This window comes from Musa acuminata, chromosome BXJ3-3, assembly GCF_036884655.1.
Source record: "Musa acuminata AAA Group cultivar baxijiao chromosome BXJ3-3, Cavendish_Baxijiao_AAA, whole genome shotgun sequence".
Classification (NCBI taxonomy): domain Eukaryota; kingdom Viridiplantae; phylum Streptophyta; class Magnoliopsida; order Zingiberales; family Musaceae; genus Musa; species Musa acuminata.
Window position 1 is genome coordinate 33,517,934 of NC_088351.1, and position 16,230 is coordinate 33,534,163.

Genomic DNA, 16,230 nt, shown 5'->3' on the forward strand with positions numbered 1-16,230 from the left:
CAATTAATTCCTCCCAGCTTGTTTTATTCCTTTGTGCTCACTAATCATAGTGTAAGATATTTGGCAATGACAAACAACCCAATTTTAATGGCGCTTGGCACCAAATTAAACATTTTTTGTTGGGTCAGATCATATATTTAGACATATATACGTGTAATAAACTTATTTTTTTTGTTATTTTAGACAAATGAAATAAATGAAATCATACATGGGTTGGTGAACCCGAATCGAACCCAACCCGTTATGAATCCATCAAACAGTCGGCTGAAGCAATCTTTAAGCATCGATTCCTTCCCCACCAAATCAATGATTCGAAGGCAAAATTACATATATATAATTCGTGATTTATCTATTTCTTTATATATATATATATATATATATATATATATATATATATCTTGCACAGTCTTATAATTAATTTCAATTAATTATCATTTGACTCTGACAATAGAGTTGTTTGGGATACAATTAAAATTGAAAACCTATAAAATATTAGATATTTATCATTTAAAATTGAGTCTTATTCATAAATGTTAATTTGTTATACTATTATTATTAATGGTATATGCGTAATTCAAAAGAATGAAAAGAATAATTATGTAAAAGCACTAATTTTAAGAGACTTCTTTCACGGTTCTTCACGCTCGCTTCGATCGAGTCTCCTATTAAATTGGAAGCGGCGAGTATAGTGAATCAGAGATGATGGCCATGAGGTCGGCGCTCGGAGTGATTCCTTGTCTCGCCCGATCGTCTGTGGCGGTGGCGAAGGAGGTCGCCGCCCCGAGGAGCTCGCGCTTCTTTAGCGACGGGAAGGGTAGGGTTCTGAGCGAGGAGGAGAGGGCCGCCGAGACCATCTACATCCAGGTCCATATCCAAACCCTTTCTTCTCCCGTTTGTAATCCCATCGATCGGCGTGGTTTTTGATCGTTTTGAGGGTTTGGATGTGTTGATCCGTGAGTAGAAAATGGAGAGGGAGAGGCTGGAGAAACTGAAGAAGCAGCAGGAGAAAGAGAAGGCTGAGGCCGAGAAGGTACAGTGGTGTTCATTCTGATCGTGAAGAGGGGTATTGGGCTTGAGATCTTTATGTGGCTATTTCTTGTTCTCACCGTTCATTATAATGGTTTAACTTGTTTAGATGCTCATTTTGTTAGATAGAAAACATTTAGATTTGTTAGATAAATCAACAAAGGGGATGTTGTGATTGTAGAATTAATATGAATCTCTCTTGGTGCTTAGGGAACATTTAAATAGAAGGTTCAATCATGATCTGACTATTCAAATTAGAGAGACGCCGTCTTCTCCAAATCTACCAAGAACTATAGAAATCTCAACCTCCATCTATGGTGTTTTTTTACTTCGTATTCTGTTGCATTCTTAGATTTCATTAATTTTGCAAGATGCGACAATGAATAAGTTAGCGAATGTGTGACAAGCAACATTACTTATCAAAATTCATCTGAATATTATTGGAACTTTTCAGAGCTTAGGAAAATGGTTGTTGTTACGGTAAGTAACTTTTTTAGCCGTGGCGTCGAGGCCGTCGCGGCTTGGTTCGGGTCCGGAAGGCGGTGATCTCCGTGGGGGCGCTCGTCGAGCCCGCTGGATCTCCGAAGGCTTCGCACCTGCACAAAGGTCGGGTCGGGGTGCTCGACCCGACCCCTCCGACGATCAAGTTAGAGAAAGATGGAGGGGGTTTAGGAGGAGGAGAAACCTCCGTGTGTTGAGTGTGTGATCCCCTTTATTGTTTAGGGCTCAGGGGTATTTATAGAGGAGGTTTGATGTTACATGACGTAGCTGTCTGCAGGGCAGGACTGTACCTTTGGTGGCGTCTGACATTACCACTGGGGTTGCGTGGGAGGCCGAGCTGTTGCAGGGTATGGCGAGCCTCGGGTAGTGTGTTGCTCAAGGGGATGCTGTCATGGCGTGTCACATCGCCATTTTTGCCCCTATCATATGCCCCCCCCCGAAAGGAGCTATGCGTCGGTTCTTGCATGCAGGGGTCCGATGCATGACTTCTTACTTCAGGTGGGCTGGTCATGCAGATCCGAGGCGTATGACGTAGGCGGGCTAGCCGCGCGGACGCGTCTCGTGCAACATGGGGCCGAGGTGCGCAACTCAGTCAGGAAGCCGAGCAGGGTTGGACTCGGGGCCGATGGAGCCGATGAGGGCTGAGGAGCACAGCGTAGGCGGGGTGACCGCGCAGGTGTGGTCCCGGGATGGCGTAGAGCCGAGGGCCGAAGAGCACAACGCAGGCGGGGTGACCGCGCAGGTGTGGTCCTGGGATGGCGTAGAGCCGAGGGCCGAGGAGCACAACGCAGGCGGGGTGACCGCGTAGGTGTGGTCCCGAGATGGCGTAGAGCCGAGGGCCGAGCCTGCGTTGTGACCGCGCAGGTGTGGTCTCGGGATGGCGTAGAGCCGAGGGCCGAGGAGCACAACGCAGGCGGGGTGACCGCGCAGGTGTGGTCTCGGGATGGCGTAGAGCCGATGGCCGAGGAGCACAACGCAGGCGGGGTGACCGCGCAGGTGTGGTCCCGGGATGGCGTAGAGCCGAGGGCCGAGGAGCACAACGCAGGCGGGGTGACCGCGCAGGTATGGTCCCGGGATGACGTAGAGCCAAGGGCCGAGGAGCACAACGCAGGCGAGGTGACCGCGCAGGTGTGGTCTCGGGATGGCGTAGAGCCGAGGGCCGAGGAGCACAACGCAGGCGGGGTGACCGCGCAGGTGTGGTCCCGGGATGACGTAGAGCCGAGGGCCGAAGAGCACAACCCAGGCGGGGTGACCGCGCAGGTGTGGTCCCGGGATGGCGTAGAGCCGAGGGCCGAGGAGCACAACGCAGGCGGGGTGACCGCGCAGGTGTGGTCCCGGGATGACGTAGAGCCGAGGGCCGAAGAGCGGTCAGGTGTGGTCCTGGGATGGCGTAGAGCCGAGGGCCGAGGAGCACAACGCAGGCGGGGTGACCGCGCAGGTGTGGTCCCGGGATGGCGTAGAGCCGAGGGCCGAGGAGCACAACGCAGGCGGGGTGACCGCGCAGGCGTGGTCCCGGGATGACGTAGAGCCGAGGGCCGAAGAGCACAACCTAGGCGGGGTGACCGCGCAGGTGTGGTCCCGGGATGGCGTAGAGCCGAGGGCCGAGGAGCACAACGCAGGCGGGGTGACCGCGCAGGTGTGGTCTCGGGATGGCGTAGAGCCGAGTAGCACAACGCAGGCGGGGTGACCGCGCAGGTGTGGTCTCGGGATGATGATGGAAGCGAGGGCCGAGGAGCACAACGCAGGCGGGGTGACCGCGCAGGTGTGGTCTCGGGAGATGATGGAAGCGAGGGCCGAGGAGCACAACGCGGCTAGCCCGCCTACGTCATACGCCTCGGATCTGCATGACCAGCCCACCTGAAGTAAGAAGCCATGCATCGGACCCCCTGCATGCAAGAACCGACGCATAGCTCCTTTCGGGGGGGGCATATGATAGGGGCAAAAATGGCGATGTGACACGCCATGACAGCATCCCCTTGAGCGACACACTACCCGAGGCTCGCCATACCCTGCAACAGCTCGGCCTCCCACGCAACCCCAGTGGTAATGTCAGACGCCACCAAAGGTACAGTCCTGCCCTGCAGACAGCTACGTCAGGTAACATCAAACCTCCTCTATAAATACCCCTGAGCCCTAAACAATAAAGGGTATCACACACTCAACAGACGGAGGTTTCTCCTCCTCCTAAACCCCCTCCACATCTTTCTCTAACTTGATCGTTGGAGGGGTCGGGTCGAGCACCCCGACCCGACCTTTGTGCTGGTGCGAAGCCTTCGGAGATCCAGCGGGCTCGACGAGCGCCCCCACTGAGATCACCGCCTTCCGGACCCGAACCAAGCCGCGACGGCCTCGACGCCACGGCTAAAAAAGTTACTTACCGTAACAGTTGTAAGTTTGAAAGTTAAACTCCTAGTAGGTGTTAGATGACCACAGTTGTTACTTGCCTGCTAGAATAATTTCCTTTTCCTCCTTTTCGACAGCCATGGATGGTAGAAACACATTCGCTAACTTATATGAGGCGAATACTTTTAGATAACTTGATCTGATAACTTTAAGAACCACAATCAATTTATACTGCTACTATTTGCTCTGTAAGTGTTGGATTGGGCACTTTTAGATCTATAGCTTTTTTTAGGCCATAAGGTACTTTGCTTTTGAACTATATATGCTATGGTTGTCCCAAGTTATTGCCTCTCCTGCAATTAGAGATATGGACTGACATTACTTCTTTGATTTAGAGTTTCGGACTGCCATTTCTTCGATGATTTAGGTGTACTTGGGAGGGCACATTTTATTTGTGGTCTGTATGTTCCTCTTATTACTAGTAACTGGAGATTTAAGTTCCATGTTTGCGATCATCCTCTTAGTAACATCAGTTTTTAGTGATGAGATACCTTACATCTGAGCTATAACATGCTTGGCATAAGTCATTGATTTTATTTTTAATTGCTGGCCATACCTTGGCCATTCTAAGCAATAGGGTGGTGCTAGAATGAGCAGTGATGATGCTTTAGTGCGCTTGGAATATTATTTTAACATTGGCAGACAATAAAGTCACAAAATTTTGACACTCATCTGTTCCTTTGGGAGAGAAGTTAAGAAATTGATTTTCTAACCTTTGCTGAATCTGTAACATGCCTCATAAATGGGTTTGGATATGCTTTTAAGTATATTTTCTGTTCATCTTTGCACCCTCTCTTTTTGGGCATGGCATGATCATTTGTTCCAAGTTATAAGTAGCTAATCCATTGATGTACAGAATTAGAAAACATGAGAAAATTGTTTCAGGCATGGGGTGCTTATTTGCTTAGTATGATTTTAAATATCCAAACTTCAATTTGTAAAGCCTAAAAATGCACATGTTCATTATATCAAAGGAATTATGTTTTCTAAAATTACAACTGGTACAGCAAGGGTATGTGTTGTTATCCATTGCTCAGCCTTCTATTGTGGTATGCTATGCCCCTTTTCTTTCTGATGGATGATAGTGGACAAAACGATAAAGTAAAGGTTATAGTCTGATATAATTGAAAAAGTAAATTTGGTATGAAGATTGGGTTGTGAACTTTAAGCCTCAAAACACACACTAACAAAGGAGATCTATAGTGCATCTTGCATAGCTAATGGTGGAAGAGATGAAAATAGTAGTAAGGGAGATCTATTGTGGATTTTGTAGAGCTGCTGGTGGAAAAAGAGATATAATGAAAAGTAATATAGGAGCTTTATAATGGATTTTGTTGAGCTGGTAGTGGAAAAAAGATTATAAAAGTAAAAGAAGAAAGAAAAACTTGCATACCAGATACCGAGCTTTGGGATATGCTTAACTGATTCATATAAGACAAAGTATAAAGGAGCTATTTCTAGATGTTTTGGTATGATTATATACTTAATTATTATTTAAATGTGTGAATGCGATATTATAAAGTTGAGGCAATTGTCTTTTCTAGAGGGTGGGCTTTGGTACAATGGTAAGGTTGTTCCCTTGTAACCTGCGAGATCAGGGTTTGAGTCATGAAAATAGCCTCTTTAAATATTTAAAAGTAAGGCTGTGTACATTGATCCTCTCCAGATCCCGCATTGCCATTAGTCTCATTCACTGGGTATGTGTCCTTGTTTATACAATTATCTTTTCTGATTATTGTGTAGTATGACTATTGTTGTTTATGCTAGTAATTTACTCTTTATGCCCATTACCTCAGCACAAGGCTTGAGCCTTTTGACACATTGGAAAAGCTTTATTGAAAAGGAAATCATTCAGATAAATTTTCACCATGCAACAAGTATGGACAGGTTGTTGTTTCAACTTTTGTATGTTCCAGGAGTTAGTATTTTTGCTAATGAAGAACATGTTCCTTATGCCATCTTGGATTTTTGCATAAATTTGCGGCTTATGTTACAAAAACATAAGATTCATAATGGCAATTTATACTTAAGAAAACTTGCTTTTTCTTCCTGTTACAGAGTAAACAGTGATCCTCTGTTTGCAAAACATATCTTTCATGCGAGTGTCCCTCATCAGTCTTTTCCCTCTTTCATCAAATGACATCTGATGCTTTCTTCACAGAAACCCGATAACAAGAGCTGATGTTGCTATACCTGCCTGGCCTCATTCATGTTTCGAAGCACTCTGCTCTTTATATAATCAGACATGATGAATAAACGTGTGTGAACAAACGGGATGCCCATGCCAGTTTGGTATTCTCCTAGAACTCAGTTTATCCACCTGTACTTGTAATTACAGCATTCTATTTAAAGCTGTCTTTGTTGTTAATGATATTCCGCTGCAACTTTTTTGTTCGGTTAAGAATGAACTGCATATAGGTTGGTCTTTGATTTGGACCCTGAGGTAGATCATTGGCATGCCTAACTCCCAAATTGGAGTACTTTTATTTCCAGTAAGTAATGGAGTAGTCGCCACCATGATTAGGAGTACCCACAGTTCCAGTAGTCATTGGAATCTACATCTACATGCCTGGGTATTCAGTTATCTTTAAAATATTAATGTTGGTCACATTGGAGTAGTTTGCTGTTAGATTGGTTTTCTTAATAAATGATTATTTGGATGTATTATCTAAAAAAGTTATCCTTTTCAATTGGTATCTAGAAACTCTTTTCATTGCAGGGAGCTAAAAATTTTGTAAGCTCTAATTTTACCTTAAAGTAGACTAATAATTTCGCTTTTGGTTGATCCGTGGGATCATGAGGATATGCATAGACCAATATAAGTATTTTGTTATCCATTGCTACTTAATGTTTCCTTATCTCCCATGAATTAATAAAGGGGACCTCCCATAACATTAATCGTTGGGCGATATTATCTACAACTTTTATCATGTATAGAACTTTTTTGATGGATCAAGTACGTTGTCAATTCCTCTAAAAGATCATTATCAAGTAGCAAAACCCGTAGAAAATCCTGCGCCAGAAGTCAGAATAGAGTCTATAGATTGTGATCGAGTAGTAAAAATCCTAGAAGATCGGTATACACCGAGGCTAAGGAGTCGGGGCGACAGCCAGATCGGTATCGACGCCACCTTCAAGCTGGAATATACAAATATTCTTGTTCCAGGAATATACAAATATTCAATCAGCCATTACTCTGCTGCTTATGTTTTTATTATAATACATGAAAGGAGGAAGCTTGATAGCATAAGAGAACAGCAATCATGTAAGATTCAAACCAACAACACAAAACAGGAATAAGAGACACCATATAACCAAGAACCCATAGAATCTTACAGGGCGTAGGTTGTTCGGAGGTAATCTATAATTTCTGCACTTTCGAACATCTTCACTCCAGTATTAGGATCCTCCAAATAAGGCACCTGTCCAAAGAAATATACACAGATAAGCTGAACTTCAATGAAGAATTTAGATCGCTAAGGAGAGAGGACTTGAAGAACCTGAAAGCGTCCAACTCTCTTGTACAACTCCTGCCTCTTCGGGCTACCCCTCGCGGTGCTGCAAAACCAGCCTTTTTGTCAGAAGCAATAGTTATTAAAGGGCAACATGTGGAATTAGGTAGCTGATGATTCCTCAGATTGAAGTATCATGCTTTGATCTGTTTAGCACCTTCATAATGAGATGAGACTGATTGGGTAATATACTTTTCTTAAAACACCACATCTTTGCGAAGGATTTCCTATGCTAGTGATAGAGACTAGATGGCAGCAAGATGCTGAATGAAGAATAAACAATCAAAGAGTTGAAAAATCAATTGTATAAGAAGTCAGCCTCTCTTGCTATTGAAACTTCGAAATGTCAAGTAATCCACCATCTGTTTGGATTATAGTGTTGGAAAATGTGATGAAACTTGATATTTGCTTGTCAGAGCACATCTTATTTACTAATGCTAGCAGTAACTGGAACCATGCAAGTCAAATTCTTTACAATATGGATCCATCTCAAGCTCTTAGATGAGGCAAACTAAAATATAATTCAGCTTTCCAAAGTGACAATTAATGGAAACAAGCAAGCACAACTTTATGCAAGTCAAATTCTTTACAATACTGATCCATCTCAAGCTCTTAGATGACACAAACTAAAATAGAATTCAGATTTTCAAAGTGACAAGTAATGGAAACAAGCAAGCACAACTTTAAAGGACTTTTATTCAACACAATAGGACTTTAGCTGCATGACAAACATAAATAAAATGACATATGCAGTCAAATTTTGCATATACACTTCTGCTTTTCCTTTGTGTGTGTTTGCGTCTGTGGAGTAATTCTAAGTCAACAAGAACATGTGGGGTAATTCTATCTCAACAAGAACATGAACAATGCATTAAATGTTCTAGTAACAAAAGTATGAAAACTGCACCTGCGGAATATGTGGGGTAATTCTAACTCAACTAGAACCTCACGCACAATTTTACAGAAGGGGGAACCCTGCAAAAGTAACACTTTTTAAAACTTCAATCTTAATACTGACATCTAGAAAATAACTAAAGAAATGTCAATCATATTTAGGACTCTGGTAATCAGTGGACTAGTAAATATAAGTATCAGTGCTATATTTGAGATCTGACCTCATATGCCCATATTTCGAGGGGCATAGGTGGGGTTTTCGAAGGAGAATAAGAAGAACCCTGTACAAAGAAATAGGTGAAGAATATTAATGATGTTGCCTTGACAAACTTAAGCCATTTATAAGCAACGAGTCATATGAGATCACTCTTTTCATGATAGTTTCGGCTTTCGAACTTTCTATACAGTTGCAATATTTTGAGGCATCCTAAATCAGAGCACGGGAAAAATATACATGGCAATCAATTTAAAAATTTCACCTTCCCCATGCGACCAATCATTGCAAATCCTTCAGTTAAAGTCTAGAAAAGCACAAGCAGTCAGTAGTTTCACTACAGAACAAGCCTGTAACAATTATCTTAAAAAAATGTCAACAAAGTGAAAGTGCAATAATCCAAATACTATTGAGATTCATTTGACTTGAAAGCTTACAGTTAATAAACCAAGTGACAACATCAAAGGAGTGGTTCCATCACCTAATAAGTTAAGAGAAAATATTAGGTCAAAAGGGTATATACAAAGGAGAGTCACAATAAGTTAACAACTTTCTAACTAAAAAATAATGGGTGAAAATAAACATTAAAAAGCTAAGGTAATATTTTTCTATTTATAAGGTAAGATAGCTGTTTATTGGAACAATAATGTCTTAGAGACAACTAACATGGAATAAGTTGTTGTATCCTCAAATTTAATATGGATGGAAATAAAATACTATAAACATACCGACTAAAAAACTTTGGGTGAGAAAATATAGAAATTCAAAGAACTTAAGAGAAGTAAAAAACATTTGTACCATATTTCTGAACCAGGTACTTTATTATGTCATCTGATTCATACATAGCGACACCTGTGTTTGGATCCACCTGCAATAAATTCACATCCTTCAATACCATGGACTATCACAAAAGAGAAGGAACTTGGCTACACTATAATGGTAGTAAGAGGACCTAGAAAGAGAGAGCCCAACAAGGAACAATTTGAAGAAGTTTCAGTAGGCATTAAAAGATATGAAACAGATAGTGTTATACAGACAAAAGTCTATTATTTTGACTTATGCAGAAAAAGTTCCATATAGCCAAATTTACATCATAGAACACCGCGTTCATCTGTTTGTTGTGGTGGAAATGATTAAAAAGCTGCCATGTAATACTAATACATTGGGTTTTGCCAATTATTTGTTTAATTAACAAAGCAAATCAGTGAAGCTAAAATATGATCCAACACAATATTTGAATGAAGATATGGAAGACAAAAATTGTGCAAGAATGACAAAATGAGTTAGCATCGACTTTGTACTTCATTAACTTGCAAGGATACCAGGAAATATGCCTCAATATTCTTAATCTAGAGTAGGGAAATGAGACTTAATGAATGTCATCAGACCATATAGGGGAATTGCTTCTTGCCACCCATCTGCAAAACTTTGGGACGGAAGTTTGGACCATTCCTTGGACAAGGATAGTACAAAATATCAAGATCCAGTATGCTGACAATTTCCCTTACCTACAGTGATCTAGAATTAGAACAACATCAGAAAATTTTAAAGAAAATGGATACAACTGAACAGAAGATAATATAATAAGACAATGGAGTGTGATCTATAAAATTGTGAAGCATCTAAATAATTGCTCTTCGCCATGTCATATGGGAAGTACTCAAGCTTAAAGTCTGGAGGTGGGGAAGCCTCCATATTTGAGTGCTTAGGACTTCTAATTTCTGATGTATGAAAATATTATTACCTTCCGGCAGAATGGACAGCTGAAGTTTATTCATGGCCCATCACAGTCCAAGCATGAAGAAAACAAGTATGCATAATTAGACATAGTATCAGAGAGTTTGTTTCATTACATAAAAAAACCTAGAAATGGCACGATGCTAGAAGTACCCTTCAAATTCATAAATCTCAATAGGCTTCTCTGGACGAGCCTGGGCACCCAAGTTTGATGTCTCTTTGAATGTCAAACCTGTTAACATCCATCAAAGGTGATTTATAGTGCCACGCATCACTTCTCTGAACTTACTAAATTCGGAAAATGATGACATCCAACATTTATTGCATAACACTAGAATAGTCAATGAGAAGAGCAAACAGGTTTTTTCAATAATAACATTATTTCTCACTCACAACATTCGGTGTAATAGTTAACAAGAGGCAGATATAGTTTTGATGGTTGATGATTTTGATCCAAAACCGACTTAGATCACCTAATCACTGAGCATGGTTGATATCGAAAATGTGACATACACTTCACCAAACATTAACCTTACCTGCAATTTTCAGAGCATACTCGCCTGGTGGGATTTTGTCTTCAGAAACCAAGGATACAGAATATCTGTAATGATTCACAAAAAGAATGACTATCAAAGACTCTTTATGGTCTATTCTTTCATGAACGAAATCAACCATCTGCAAGTAGGACAGATCTTTCAGACCAATTTAATATGTTTTCTCAATCAATCAAGTTAAAGAAGTCTGGCCTTCTGAAATTAACAAGAAGTCTTATAATTATCCTAAAAAATGGTCTCAATGAACAAATTATGCAATTATTTGCAACAACTTCAGCTCTCTAAACAATTCGATTCATCAGGATATACCCTAAAAAACAGAGGGGTAAAAGCTCCATCCACTATGATCATCCATATAGCTAGCCGTCTTCAAGCATTGGAAGAAGTTCGAATGTCTCGTCAAATCACAAGAAAGATACAGGATATACACCTAATCCAAGTATGCTATCTTATTTGATCCAATAAACCAAAACTAGATAGGTAGGGAGGGAAGGAGAGAGGGAGAGGCCGAACCCTAGAACAAAAACTCCAGTGCCGAGGCGGAAGGGAAGGGCAAGAGACGCCCCGAGGATGTCAAGAAACTTATCCGGACGCACAGAGAACCGCTTAGGCTCCGGCGGCTTGAATCCGGGCGGAGGGGAAATCTTGGGGGACGGCGAGCGCTCACCCTCAATTTCCACGGTTTCCCGGATCTCCGCGGAGACCCCGGTCCGCCGTCTGATGGATTTGCCCCCGGGCGGCGAAGGAAGCCGGAAGGCCGACGGTGGAACAGAGCGGAGAAGTCCTGCCATGGGCTGCTCCCTCCGGGCGATGGATAGGGAACGGAAGAGGGTTTGGTAGCTAGCGGTTTACAGTGGCGCGAACGCGAACGAAGGGATTAGGAGCGAGAGGGAGAGAGAGAGAGCGTGATCGTGGTCGTGACTGGTGCTCAACTATTTGGGCCAAATCGAACGGCCCATTTACTAATTGGGCCATTTACGTATGAGGTTTTTACTACGTCATAAAGGCCTAACATGACGACTACAAGACAACGTGTCAAAAATATGAGGCGGCAAGTGACACGTGCTTCACGTCCAGGCGGCAGACCCAGCGTCCGCGTGGCTGAGTCCCTCACGCCTCATCCTCCTCCCTCGAACCATCTCGAGTTGTACTTGGCACGATCCTCTCCAAGCGCTGTGACATAGAATTTGTTGTATTTGGCGGTTCGTGGAGCCTACGTCAAGATTAAACGGTTTGGATGTGAGTTTTGGACGGTTGCCGTTCTCTGATTTTAAAGTGGGATTGAAGAAGATCCCCCATTCAAATCCTACAAGAACGTTGCCAACTCGATCCAATCTCTAATCTTTCCCATTCGCTCTGATTTCATGGCGAACTACGGCGGATATCCGGCGCCAAACTACGCGCCGTCGGCGCCGCCGATGCCGGACTCCTACTCCGCAGGCCGCCCTCCGACGGAGGGGTACGCCCACCCGCCTCCGCCGGCCTCCTATAGCTACCCTTACCCATCTCCGTGGGCTAGCGGCGCTGGTGGAGCCGGCGGTAGCTACTTCCCGCCCGGCACACCTCCCGAGGTCATCCGGAGCTTCCAGGCCGTCGACCGGGACCAGAGCGGCTTCATCGAGGAATCCGAGCTCCAGGCAGCGCTCTCGTCGGCGTACCACAAGTTCAGCATCAGAACGGTCCGGCTGCTCATGTTCCTCTTCAAGAACCCCAGCAACCCTTCCAAGATGGGTGAGTTCTTTGATTCTCTTCTAGTCCGACAAAAGTTTGCCTTTTTGACCCGGAAAGTTGTAGGATTGCGCACATGGTGAGTTAACTGCACGAAGACACCCTCAACTCAAGTGACTTTGAATCTTTGTATTGAAGAAATTGTTTTCAGTCATTTCTGGTCTTTAATTTCTGAAGTAATTTTCTAATGCTCCATGATTTATTTGCAGGACCTGTCGAATTTGCTGCCCTTTGGGGTTGTCTCGGGCAATGGCAGGTAATCGCCGTCTTCTTGTGATTTCCCCCATACTTTGAAACGGTTATGTACTAAAGTTCTACCGCAAGAAGAGTTTATGACTCGGATTTGGTTGATTTCACTAGCTAATGTAGATATCAGATTTGATTGGAAATATTTAGAATTAGGCAATCCATGACCCTAGCAGCTGTAGGACTATGTAGTGCCCATGATGACTCTTTAGAGTTAGGAATGGAAGTTATAGGAAAACAATTGCTCGGGACAGCGATCACAAGGTTATAATTATTTATGTAATTTTTTTTTGTTTTTGTAGTTGAAAACCTAATATTTTTACCTATTTTTGTCCCTTATGTTGACAAATAAGATCTAGGTCTTTCTCAACATATGAAACAGAGGGAAACCTTAGTGTGAGACGACTGAACATAGTTATATTTGCTCAAATTAGTCTATAGAAGATCTGCAATCTTCATTTAGTGGAGTCCATCAGAAATGGTGAATCATTTGCTCATAAAGAAAGTTTAAGGCTGATCAGAATAATGATTTTGACTGAAACAGACAAGAGTACAGCAGCTATTAGGTACAGAAAGTTTCTAGTTACTAGGTATAGAAAGTTTTCCACAATCCAAGGTGATTGATATGGGAGGACTGAGGGAAGGTAAACTAGATAAGGGATAGAATTTTAGCTCCTCAAACCCATAAAATGTGCAAGAGAAACTAGTTCTTCTCAGTCTTTAAATCACTTGTCATAGTTTGGATGTCTAGATGGAAAAAAAAAAGAAAAAGAGAAGAAACTAGTTTGTATTACTCCATTTCCTTTGGTCTGGCCTTTTGACTTTGCTACTGATGACTACCGACTTCCACTTCATGCTTCTCCATGAGAACTTTTTCTTGTTCAGTTACATTATGCTAAGTGATGAGTTCACCACTGATTTGGGGAGCATTGAATCTAGGGGTTTGTTGCTTCTGATTTACTTGATGTGTATAACTGTATATTAATAGTGTTGCTCATGAACAAATCTGATGCTGAGAAGGTCAATGTGCCTTTACATTATACCTATATGAAATCTATGTTGGCTTACCTGGATCAACCTCATCTATACCAGACATAATGCTTCTAAGTGCCAGGTCTCCACGACTTACATAGCCTACTTTATGTAAGTCGAACCCATTGATTGCCTTTTGGGTATGCAAAATGCGAGTAGAATATATTTTGTATCCACAGACCTTGGCATAATCAAATGTGCCCAGCCTACGTATGCTAGTTTTTATTTGGAATGAGTCTGCTTCTAACTGTCTCACATGCTCATTGGAGGTATGAGAATCATGTTAGATTATATACCAGAGCTTGAGTGTCTTTTTATTTACAATAACTGATTCTTACATATGTTGCTTGCCCTGGAATTGTTATACAATAATAATTACTTCAAACAATATGTGTGGAAACGATAGTGAGAATGTGGAATCTTCTTTGCTTCTAGGCCATCTTCTATAGGTTTGATCGAGATCGTAGTGGAAAAATTGACTCGGTGGAACTAAAAGATGCACTCATTAGCCTTGGATATGCAGTTCCGCCTTCGGTTATCCAAGTTCTGATATCCAATTACACAGATGTCTACGGCAGGGGTGCACTTAACTTTGACAACTTTGTAGAGTGAGTGCTTGTTTCTAGTGTGATGTGTCCTCATTTATGCATGTGATGACTTTTCACTAATCTACTTAAGTCGTTGTCTTTGCAGGTGTGGGATGATTGTGAAGGTATGTAAACCAAACTATCTATGAAGTTTTTTTATTGCTTTGAGATAACTTAACAGAAAGCATTATTGGCCTTTAATTTACTATCTTCTGTTGTGTAATAGTTAGAGGTTTATTATCATTTTGACTTGTCAGCACTCTGATTTTTGGTTCAGACATTTAAATTAAGATTTTTATATAGAAAAGCTGTTGGAAGCCTGATTAGAGGAATTTTGCTTAATGAGCTTCAGTCATTGAACGTTTTACTATATTAGCCACAAATAATTTGCTAGTCCTTTTGTGCTTGCACCATGCCAGCAATTTCCATCAAATAGCGATGACGTTGCTTTGGTCGATGAAATGCTAATCCTTGTTCTTTTGCTGCATCGGCCAACTAAAATGGTTTTCAGGTTCACTAAGTTGATTTAATGTGCATGCTTTTTTAACTGGTTTTCTCTTTGCTATGTTTATAACATCTTAAGATGATGTTTCTTTTTGTGCCTACTAGCCAGTCACCAAAGATTTTGACTCATTCTTGAACGAATTCTCAGGGATTAACAGAAAAATTCAAGGAAAGAGACACTCGATACACAGGATCTGCAACATTTTCCTATGATGATTTCCTGTTGATGATCATACCATTCATCGTCCCGTAGACCAGTCAGTGCTCCTTTTTTACTTTGTATTTGTTGTCTCTCATGTTCTTTCTTTCTGTTCGTTTTTGTGGATGGGTGTATGCGACAAATTCTATCTGTATGCGATAGAGAATTTGCTATGTGCAAGTCGAGATTCATGCAAATGATTTCTTCGAGTTTGCTGGTGTGAAAGGATTCCTTACTTGTAAGTTCTTGTATGCGTTTGATGATTCTAGGAGTCAGCTGATCCTGAGGACTGTAATCTGGCGCATTTGTAGTAATCAAACTCTTTTGTTCTTTTTGGTGAATGGTAGAATGTTTCCGAACACCAAGTTATTTCGATTGGTTTATCTATAGAAGTTTCACATTAGGTTTTCTGAAAGATCATGGCATGGACAACTTTTGTTTTTCTGCAGATAGTGTGAGTTAGTTTTCCATAATTCCTTGTGTTGTGTGATTGGGGAAAACAATGAGACCAACATGGTATACTCAGAAGGTTTGGAATATAAAGAGAGGTAGTGATAGCAACATCCAACGTCAACCAAACAATTAATAGGGACGTGGATGATTAGATTGAGGACACATGAGATAGAAATGAGACACAGGATTATATTACTGTTGAACTAAATGCTGCATAGATAAATGTTTGGACTATTTTTAACAAAAAATGTTGATTATCAAAAATATATTATGTGAACTCTTAATTTTTTTTTTGGGGGCCGAGTCGAAATGTATATTATTGGGATCGATACATATAAATTCTTAGCTCATTGTTTTGTATAAATATATCGTCTGTCTAAGAAATAAATTTTGCTTGTTGATAGTGTTTGCCTGTATAAGGCCTACCATTTAATATTTGCTTCTACATCTATAATAGCAGTATTTTCATCAGTATTCTTTCTTTTAGTAAAGGTTCTGATCACAAATATCAAAAGCTTAAATCAAATAGAGCAGAAAGAGCATTTTGGAGAATTTTTGGATTGAAGACTAGATGAACTGCAGAGGTAAATATATGTTTCTTTTGGGATAATCATTCAATTAAAATATTTATTGTCTGTTG

General features: G+C 41.5%; 3 protein-coding genes across 6 annotated transcripts; 2 read left to right on the plus strand and 1 right to left on the minus strand.

Moving 5' to 3' along the window:
* Window positions 1-632: 632 nt before the first annotated feature.
* LOC135585034 (uncharacterized protein At2g27730, mitochondrial-like) lies at window positions 633-6,298 on the plus strand. 3 transcript variants are annotated; one of them, XM_065142761.1, is made up of 3 exons: window positions 633-864; window positions 962-1,030; window positions 5,989-6,298. In XM_065142761.1, exons 1-3 carry the CDS (start codon window positions 700-702, stop codon window positions 5,998-6,000), a joined length of 246 nt encoding a protein of 81 aa, XP_064998833.1. In that variant the 5' UTR covers window positions 633-699; the 3' UTR covers window positions 6,001-6,298. The 3 variants fall into 3 exon arrangements, with proteins under 3 accessions (XP_064998833.1, XP_064998834.1, XP_064998832.1); XM_065142762.1 differs by lacking the exon at window positions 5,989-6,298 and adding an exon at window positions 5,727-5,793; XM_065142760.1 differs by having other exon boundaries at window positions 637-864; window positions 6,092-6,298.
* A 764-nt stretch (window positions 6,299-7,062) lies between these two features.
* On the minus strand, window positions 7,063-11,734 carry LOC103979087 (uncharacterized). Of its 2 annotated transcripts, XM_009395113.3 has the most exons (12): window positions 11,355-11,733; window positions 10,824-10,888; window positions 10,441-10,519; window positions 10,295-10,313; window positions 9,939-10,058; window positions 9,349-9,418; window positions 8,988-9,031; window positions 8,816-8,857; window positions 8,558-8,617; window positions 8,350-8,417; window positions 7,431-7,488; window positions 7,063-7,352 (listed from the first exon to the last, which is right to left on the minus strand). In XM_009395113.3, exons 1-12 carry the CDS (start codon window positions 11,630-11,632, stop codon window positions 7,263-7,265), a joined length of 993 nt encoding a protein of 330 aa, XP_009393388.2. In that variant the 5' UTR covers window positions 11,633-11,733; the 3' UTR covers window positions 7,063-7,262. The 2 variants fall into 2 exon arrangements, with proteins under 2 accessions (XP_009393388.2, XP_018678888.2); XM_018823343.2 differs by lacking the exon at window positions 9,939-10,058 and having other exon boundaries at window positions 11,355-11,734.
* Window positions 11,735-12,165: 431 nt separating this feature from the next.
* On the plus strand, window positions 12,166-15,478 carry LOC135633380 (probable calcium-binding protein CML48). The gene is made up of 5 exons (XM_065142759.1): window positions 12,166-12,572; window positions 12,779-12,825; window positions 14,283-14,455; window positions 14,541-14,559; window positions 15,087-15,478. Exons 1-5 carry the CDS (start codon window positions 12,206-12,208, stop codon window positions 15,189-15,191), a joined length of 711 nt encoding a protein of 236 aa, XP_064998831.1. The 5' UTR covers window positions 12,166-12,205; the 3' UTR covers window positions 15,192-15,478.
* Window positions 15,479-16,230: the final 752 nt, after the last annotated feature.